General features: G+C 38.1%; 1 protein-coding gene across 1 annotated transcript; it reads right to left on the bottom strand.

Moving 5' to 3' along the window:
* LOC116168308 (transient receptor potential cation channel protein painless) lies at nt 1-6503 on the bottom strand. The gene is made up of 2 exons (XM_031484054.1): nt 6379-6503; nt 1-3437 (listed from the first exon to the last, which is right to left on the bottom strand). The coding sequence occupies exon 2, from the start codon at nt 3432-3434 to the stop codon at nt 660-662; it is 2775 nt and encodes a 924-aa protein (XP_031339914.1). The 5' UTR covers nt 3435-3437; nt 6379-6503; the 3' UTR covers nt 1-659.
* Between the last annotated feature and the right edge of the window lie 2496 nt (nt 6504-8999).

The raw sequence follows: 8999 nt of genomic DNA, 5'->3' as shown, positions 1-8999 counted from the left end.
AATAGTTAACAACAATTTTATTAATTCATTTTACATAATAATACACATTCTGTATGGTATTGGTAACACAATTAATCACAATGTTATTATTACTCAATTTTAAAAAATAATTATATAATAAAATGTCCAACAATGTAGGTTTAAATGCACTATGCCAATAGTCGCTTGAAGTGTGGACACAGATTAGTTCTACCTACTCTGGCAAACATGGAAAATAACTTAGAAATTCTAGCTTTCTTGCGCCATTTTACAAAATATTCCTCTAATTGTAGGTATATACTTACGTAATAGATTGATTCAGTCTTATATACTAATATGCGTTTTTATGTTTCTGCCTACATGCATGCGAGCCACACTATGTAAGGTATACCCAAGCTTTACAGTATTGATGAAGAAAAGTAGAGGTACCTACTGTCAAGTTATTATAAATGAAATCATTTCTCTTAAAAACTATCACAGTTTGTATGGGTTCATTTTGAAAATGGAGATCGAAATGGTATGAGAACGCCTTAGAGAAATGCAGTATTAGAAGAATTAACCGAAAAAAAATTAGAGCTATGCATGGCTTGTGATAAATCGTTAAAAGTGATTGAGCTGGATTGTGTCCTTGAGTCCCGTTTCTTTCTCTCAAAAGACACGCAGGCAGCACAAAATAAACGTTATTGGTGCACCCCAATTTGACCTATCAGGTAATCAAGTTTGCGTAGAATTAGTTGTCGATCTCTCTTTAATTCTTGAATACACTTCTGCTGTTCACTTATAATATCGTTCTGCATTTGAATTGTTGAATTTCTCAACTTTTCAGACTCGACTTCTTCCTTTCTATCTTTTATGACATGCTTGATTCGTTTAGCGGTCTGTCTATCAAGATAAATGCTTGTGCAGTGTGTGAAGCACGTTTCACTCTCTGAATCGGAATATACGTCAGTGGGAAGTGCAATCTTTGCATACTGGTTAGGATACACCATCAACTTGTAATCGTTTAGAAAGTACGGAAACAAACACACCCGTCTCTTCAACGTCCTGGGAACGAAAAACTTGCTGGTCACGCCCAGCGAGCAGCAGCAACAGTATTTCTTACAGCAGTTCATAATACCAGCTGGAGCAACATTACCCAGAAGCATACTTTCGATATATGCAATATGTTGAATACGTGCTACATGACCAACTAACTCCGCATTACTTTTGATTAGCTGCGTATCATTCACGGCCAACCCATTCAGTAAATTAAACAATATAATCGCGATCATAAAAACAAAGAGCATAAAGATAACGTGACTGGTAACGGGGTAGACATTAAAGTTGATCGAACCGGCGTCAAACTCTCCGGTTAACATTACAATGGTTTTAAACAGGGAGAGTCCCGGGCTGACGAAAAAGTCCACCTCTTCGTCGCCGCCATCCTTTTTTTCCTCCTGCGGTCCGTCTTTCAGCAAAATGTAGAAGCTAAGCGAAAACGCGATGATCAAAATGGAGTACCACAGGAGAAACTTGAAGAAGTTCGCAGATACGGTGCGAAGCATGACAATGTTGGTGCTCATTTTCGGATGCTGCCCGATCAGGAGGACCATTTCAAAGGCGGCCAGGAGTACAGTAATCGCGGCGACTTGCTTGCGTACGTCCTGCTGGGGCGATCGTTCGAATAGTATGACGGCGGTGAGCGTCAGCAGTAGCAGTTCGAGCCAGTTTTCGAGCTGGCGGAAGTACATTTTTGGCGAGACTGATATTTGGAATAGCTCGCGAAGTAGAAGGAGTACGAATGTGACGCCTAAAAATGTGGATAGGATGTAAGCGAGGACGTTGTGTTGATCGTCGCTTTGGTTTCCGTATACAAGAAGAATGTAGAGGATGAGCGAGAGACAGAATGAGATGTAGAAGGTGAGATTTGTGTAGAAGAACCAGCGGATTCGGTGCCATTTCATATAGAGGAAACTGGTAATGGTAGGGTGCATAAGGAGGTGTTTTAATTCGGGGGATTTGCTTATGTAGGAAATCACCTTGGTTTCAGAGCTTAGCTGGGCGATCGCCGGAGTTATCAGCTTGCACGCGGTTTCAGTATCGTAGTTGCCCTTATCAGCAACGTGCAAGGGTGGTGGCATTAACGTTTTATAATTAAATGTTGCAGTGAAATTTTCTTTGTCTATGTTAGAATCGAGATTAATTTCCATACACTCATTCAAATGCGTTTCCAAAGTGTTACAGTCGATGTCTTCAATTGGAAGGGAACCGTATTTATTAGTGCAGGCCATTGAGGCTCCACTCCTCAGAAGCTCCAGTGTTCTGCTTGCACCGCCATATCGAGCTGCATAGTGTAAAGCCGTGTTGTCTGTTTTATCACCCTCATTAACATCAATACTCTTCGCTTTGCTCTTTAGAAGTAGCTCATAGCACAAATTGTGGTTAATTTCATCTGTAATTGCTTCATTATCTACATGCTTAAGTAAGTCCATGAGAGTGCTCTTTGGGATTATTGTGTTTGCGCGATTCATCAGCACGTTAAATACCTTATGATAGCCGTTAAGCGCTGCTATTTGGATTGGTGGTGATGGTGATTGTTTTGCTGTCTTGTTGGGGTCAGCTCCATGATCGAGTAAGAATGTTACAGCAAGTAGTAAACCTTTTTTGGTGGCCAACTGAAGAAGAGTTTGCGTTCCATCCTCCGCATTAACAGCGTGCGGTGCGTATTCGTTGCTGACAAAGGCATCTTCGTCACCTTGCTTCAGTAATTGGAAAAGGTGATCGTGCACAGTTCCAGTTTCGTTGTTATTGGGAGTAGTAAAAGCGTCACTCATTTTCATCTCCTTCATATAATCTCTTGCCGATTTTCCTCTGAGTTTGTGACTGTCAATGTCAACACTTTGTCCGCTTTCGTAGAGTATAACACGCGCAACATCCGTGTACCCCTTTTTCACTGCCCAAAAAATTGGCGACAGGTTTTTGGCGTCTGGAGTATTCACATTTATTCCACCGAGTACCAACATCCGCACGCATTCGACTAGGCCGTTGTGCGCATTTGCAAAATCCCCTTCTTTTACTACTAAATTCAGAGCAGAATTGTTGTTGGAAGTTAACGAATTGATATCGCCCGGTTTCAAATGGCGCAATATTACCTCTAGTGCTTTTGGATTGCCTCCCAAAGTCGCAAAATGAACTGCCTGCATATGATTGTGTACCTCGTCAGTGTGGTGTAGTGGCGCTCCGAGTTTGACCAGCATTTCGATAGTTTCGGGTCTAATCTGGTTAGCCAATTCATAGCATGCAATGTAAAGGATCGGTTTGTCGTAGGGGTGGCCGATAACTACGTTAACAGAATTAGGATTTTCAATGACAAAGCTCTGGATTTTCGCGCTGTTATTCGCTTTAACATATTCTAAGAGTTGCACCTCTGGCGGTGTACAAATGCTATCTGTTCTTTGCAGTTCGTAGTTGCCCATTTTCTGTAAAATACAAGAATTTATCATTGAGGAAGCGAGAATAGATTTCAAAAAAGCAAATTTGGAATTTTTTTGAGGAACCTGAATATTTTTACTTATATTATTGGCCCATATATCTTAAAAACCACTGTTTTTTTTGTTATTTCAATAACAATTAACCAGTTGGATTTTTAATAGAGAAATATCAGAAGAAATTTATTTATTTTAATAATGAAAATTCCAATTGTTGTCAATGTTGTTTCCACGCAACAAACATGTCTTGCCTTTCGTGGCGACGCTTCTGAATCGCGCCGCGTGAAGGGCTGACCATAATTTCTCGGAACCGGATGTTTCAAGAACAGCCAGCGTAGAATGAAAACGAGTTTTGGTACATTGAATTCTGAAAAACTTGAATTAATAGTTTGGGGGTTTAGTCAAAATTTGTATGGTGCTCTTGTGAAACTGGCTGTCATTTCTCGAAACTGTAGTACAATGGAAATGAGTTTTGATAGAATGGGGTGGGTACCTACATTGAATTTAGCGCCAGGTACTACATTAGTTTATTTTTCTAGCCAACCATTTTTCGCGCGCAACTTTACGGGGGCGGGGATCTGTGTGTTAAACGGAGAAATTGGCAACTAAACTTTGATTTCCAACATACAAATATCCTCATTAAAATCCAAAATAATATGTTATTTTGAACAGAGATCTGAACCGGACTGAAAACCGTACAGGAACCGTTTGTTTTTTCAGAATCGAAATCACAACCGAAACCGTAATTCTTAAGAGAACCGGAAGCCATATAGCGGATGATAAATTTTCATGCCTACTTTCTGTCAGAAAATTGTAGTTTCCATGACAGAAGCAGATCAGACTATGTTTCCTGTCGCTTGTCACTTTGCTGGCCGCACTGTCACTTTACCAGCCGCACCGTCACTTTACCGGCCGCATTTATGACATTTCTAACTATAATGACTCATGTCATCACTGACAGATTGACATTAATCAAAAGTTCTATATGAAAATTGAAATGTTATATTAAAATACGATATCGGGTAAAATTTAATACAAAACTCGTCAGTAAAATGACATTACCTGACTCGGAATTTATTCATTTATTCAATATTTCCTCGCCAGTAATGTTATTTTCCTAACTTATCTAAATAACTATTACATTTTCAATTCCAATGCATACTAATGCTGTACCTACCTCCAGAACTTTTGACACAAAATAAAACAGACACAGCAACAAACTCTTTCCAATAATTTAATAAAAATGTTGCGTTGCTATTTGAACAAAGAAGTTCAATGTATCTAAAATTTGTACAAAATACGTGAAGTCGTTACTTCAGAAAATCCTCGTGTACTACACATACATACAGACAGGAAAAATTTATTCTTTAAAAGTTGCTTAAAATGATCTAAAACGTTGACAATTGATGAAATTTTAACATGTCCAAAAAATCGTGATCGCAATAGCGCGAGCTAGGAAACTAATTAGTTTAAGTAATGACACAGATGTAGAATGGAGACCAATAGTACTTTCCAGTACATGGTTCAAGAAGCGCGAAAAAATTCTTCCCGGGTCTTTGCAGCCATTTATACCTTAGTAATCATAGTTTAAAAATCAAAACCTAATCAGGAGAGGGACGAGTAGGTACATAAAGATAATGAAACACATTAACGTTGCCGATTTCCACCTCTCCCCAATTTAAATTGCCGATATATATAACTGGCAGTCGATTGAAGACCATACTTTCTAATATTTGAACAAAACAGTCCATATGTATAACCTACACACAAAATTATACAAAAAAATTTTGACGTGAGGTGGGTGGGTGGTGGGGGGGGGGAGTTGACAGCGTACCGTCGGTCCTCAATTTGTGCCTGTATTCAACAATAAAACAATTTGTAGTTAATCATTGCTTTGTAGAGTGGACTGAAGGACATGGATCTCAAATGAAATTGATCAGAGTATCAGAATAACGGTAAGGGCACATTGCCACAACATAAATATCGTTGACTTGATAAGATCTGATGGATTCATTACTTTGGTTGCACTCTTATTAAAGCATGAGATTATCCAGAAAGATAAAACGATTATAAAAAAATTGTTGATAAAATATTTAAAAAAATCACCACGTTAGTGTAACACCCTCGGAGATGGCGCTTAGATGTCGCCGAACCCTAAAGTTGTTAAATACTTATACATGGCCTCGGGAGGTAGGTTAGTATACCCCGAGGTATACCCTCCTCGTCATTCTACAAGCGTTCTTCCACTGGCCCGCATAAGTGCAATAAACCTTTTGGCTCGCTTTTTGGTTTATGGACCAGTGGTTTATGTTGGGCTGGAAAACTGTTCTTTTTAGCTTCGCCATGAATTGGTACGGGGGTTGCAATAAAATTATTATCTTATGTGTGACCTGGAAGAAAAAGTTCACAGGCACTTAGCCATCCACATGTTGACAAGAATGAATTGTAGTTATATACTAGCTTCCAGGGGCTAGCGTGCAGGTGCGAGGCTCTCTGGGTCAAGTCGGTGTAGAAGCAAAGAGTAGGTACCCATAGTTGTTACTCTTTGGTAGAAGCTCAAATGAAAATTATCTTGTAACATTCCATCCTAGTGATACGCAACTCGCAATACAAGTGGACATTAGTGCTGTGGAATGAAGTGGGAGTATGTTATGTTTATATGATTCATCTTTACAGGTGGTGACCTTTATTAATAAACAATTGGTGAAATAAATACTAACAGACTGGTGCTAATTATGTAGTTTAAAAAGCCTATATAAGGTCCCAGAAGATATAACAAAAAAATAATGACAAAAAATAATTACAATAAAGGAGATGATTAATTTAGGAAATTACAGGACACTTGTTGCTCTATTACCTACTAATTGCACTGCAGTAATTAATTACCTGCTAACCTCTCTGGTGATAAACTTATCAACCGAAATGTACTTACTTTGAGTTATTATCACGTATCAGCTACTAGTAGTAATTCCTTATTTACTTTAAAAATAACACAATTTACAACACCCATTCACACTAAATTAAGTCAAAGTCAGTAGTTCTTTGCGCATACTCGGCTGGACTCATGTAGAAGACAAATCCTTGAATTGCAAATTTTTTTCGCATGAAAGATCTGGACTGCATAAGGGGTTAGGGGCGTTAGTTATATCACTTGTATCCTTATTAGTGTTAGAGTGTTGGGCTTATAATTAATACATCCCACTTTATTTTTATATATTCAATAATTATAATTGGCAAAGGAGTTATATAACAAGCATTGTTCGATCGGCGAGTAATATTGAATTCCTGCTGACTGCGAAGACAAAATCCGCCTTTTAGAGAACATGGAAAATTGGAAACAAGATTCTTTGACTAAAGTTATGTATCTCAGACTGTGTCATTTAAATTTTTTAAAGGTACTGCCCGTTTCATCCATCCTCTCAAACTGCCGAGGGGATAGGAGCTAAAATCTAAATAAAGACCGGCCCTAAATCTTTACATTACACGAATGAATTGGGCAGCTCAGCTAGACTGGTCAACTCTATGCATACATTAATAATTTACCTCTGCTCCTTGATTTAAACTTTATTGAGCGCCATAATAAGAGAGGTCTAATCTCAAAAGTCCGCATGTGGGGTTGTACTAAAAACGAATTAACCTAGGAAAATCATCCTAAAGAAATAGTAGGTATTTTAAAAAAGTTCATTACCTCTGCTACCATGACAACTTTCCCCGTAGTTCCCCTTTTCCTCTCCAAAATCCCTTAATAAATCTTTAGAAATCTTCTCGGGACTCTTTGAAACCGTCTACAGAAGAAATTTTCGAATTTTCGAAGGGGAACTACGGGGAAAGTTGTCATGGTAGCAGAGGTAATGAACTTTTTTTAAATTTATTCGTATCAATGAAGAGAGAGCAACCCTCTCTCTAGAATAACTCCCATCCCCATCTTCATCATTTAGTAACGAGAGCTGACTTTGAAAACATTCTGAAGTACCATTTGAATTTTTTAACAAGTTCTATGAAAGCGCATATTCATTCTAACGGCGTTAAAATTACGCATAATGGGGTGTATCGACTAGGTAAGGAGCTCCTCTAACCTCTTCCGAGTTCCGTACGTTGTTGTAAACAATAGAGAAAACACACCGGATTTACTTGCTCAATTTGTACGAAAGTACCGTTTTCGGTCACTCCTTTGAAAATGTCACAGAAAACTCCATTCTTCTACCTTTCTATTCTTAATTGGCAACATTCTCTTTTTCTTCTCATAAAAGAAAGCGATTTAATTTGGGAAACAGCCTGGTCCTGGTGATGGGAGAGGCATCTAAAATGGTTATTGGTTTGAATCGTTCATTTACAAATTACGAAACATGAAGCTATCCCATTATAGAATGGTTTGCGTAGCCTATAATCAAAATGCAACTAAGTTATGCACGGATGTGTTTCCCTTTCTCAAAAAGAAGTTACAAACTCATATTTTTCCATTTTGTTAAGGATAAAAATTTGCAACACAACGCTTTACTTTTACCGCTCGTACCTCTATAACTTCAAGATCCATTTAAAACTTCATCGTTATTCCCTCAAATGGAATAACAGGAAAGAATTAAGCGTTGCTTCCTGTTTGCCTTCTTGAATGCTGGATAAATATTGTCAGATAACCAGCTCTCGTTCTATGATTTCCAGTAAAACTAACTAACTAATTAACCAAATTTGGTTGGGTTTGAACTGAAAAATGTTATTTTGGCCCATCGCGTTCTGACAATACTCGCACACGCAACATTTGAACGATAGATGCAACTCCAAATAAGCAAAGGAAGCAAACCATAGAATTATCACCATATAAAGCAAAAGAATGCCGGAAATTTTTTATTTATTTAGTGGCTTATGGAGATGAGATTATGGCACCTTTGCCTTTCCTCCTAGAAAGTAGAACAAGAAGAGCGCAACTTTCCTTTTGCATATGAGTAGGTAGAATGAGAATAGATATGGTTTTAATTAGGTGAAGGCTAAACGAGGGTGGTAATACAGTTATTAGCTTAATAAGGACGTTTGCAAATACCGAAAGGTGTTCCTTGTTGCTGAGACGGGGACAGATAATAATTGAAAGCAACTGTAACTGTTTGATCAATAATTGGAATGGGCCAATTAAGCAATTTACTTCTAATTTAATTATAGCGTTTTTAAATTATATAATGATCGCTCGGATGCATTATTGGATATTAATGATGTCATCTACACTTACGTTAGATGAAAGAAAAAAAAGGGTGACTCATTCGGGGTCAACTGGTGTGGAGGTGCCCGTTGCCCAATATGGATATGTACAATTTAAAAAGCGACTAAACTTTAAATGTACATTTAAAACGGCGCCTTTGACCTTCAAGCCGTGTCAGATTTATGTAAAACCGAATTGATCTAAATTTGGGAGGGCCATGTATTACAAAATTAGGTAAATTGAAATTGTTAATTTCGCGTGTTGGTGTTATGTAAGTCAAGTATGTAGCCCAACAGGTAGTCCCCCTCCTTGTTGGATCTCAAAATGATGGGGGGATTTTGCAATGCTCTCCAATACTGTAGACT

The sequence above is a fragment of the Photinus pyralis genome, unplaced genomic scaffold (assembly GCF_008802855.1).
Source record: "Photinus pyralis isolate 1611_PpyrPB1 unplaced genomic scaffold, Ppyr1.3 Ppyr1.4_LG4, whole genome shotgun sequence".
In the NCBI taxonomy this organism is placed as follows: Eukaryota; Metazoa; Arthropoda; class Insecta; order Coleoptera; family Lampyridae; genus Photinus; species Photinus pyralis.
This window is presented reverse-complemented; position numbering and strand designations above follow the sequence as displayed.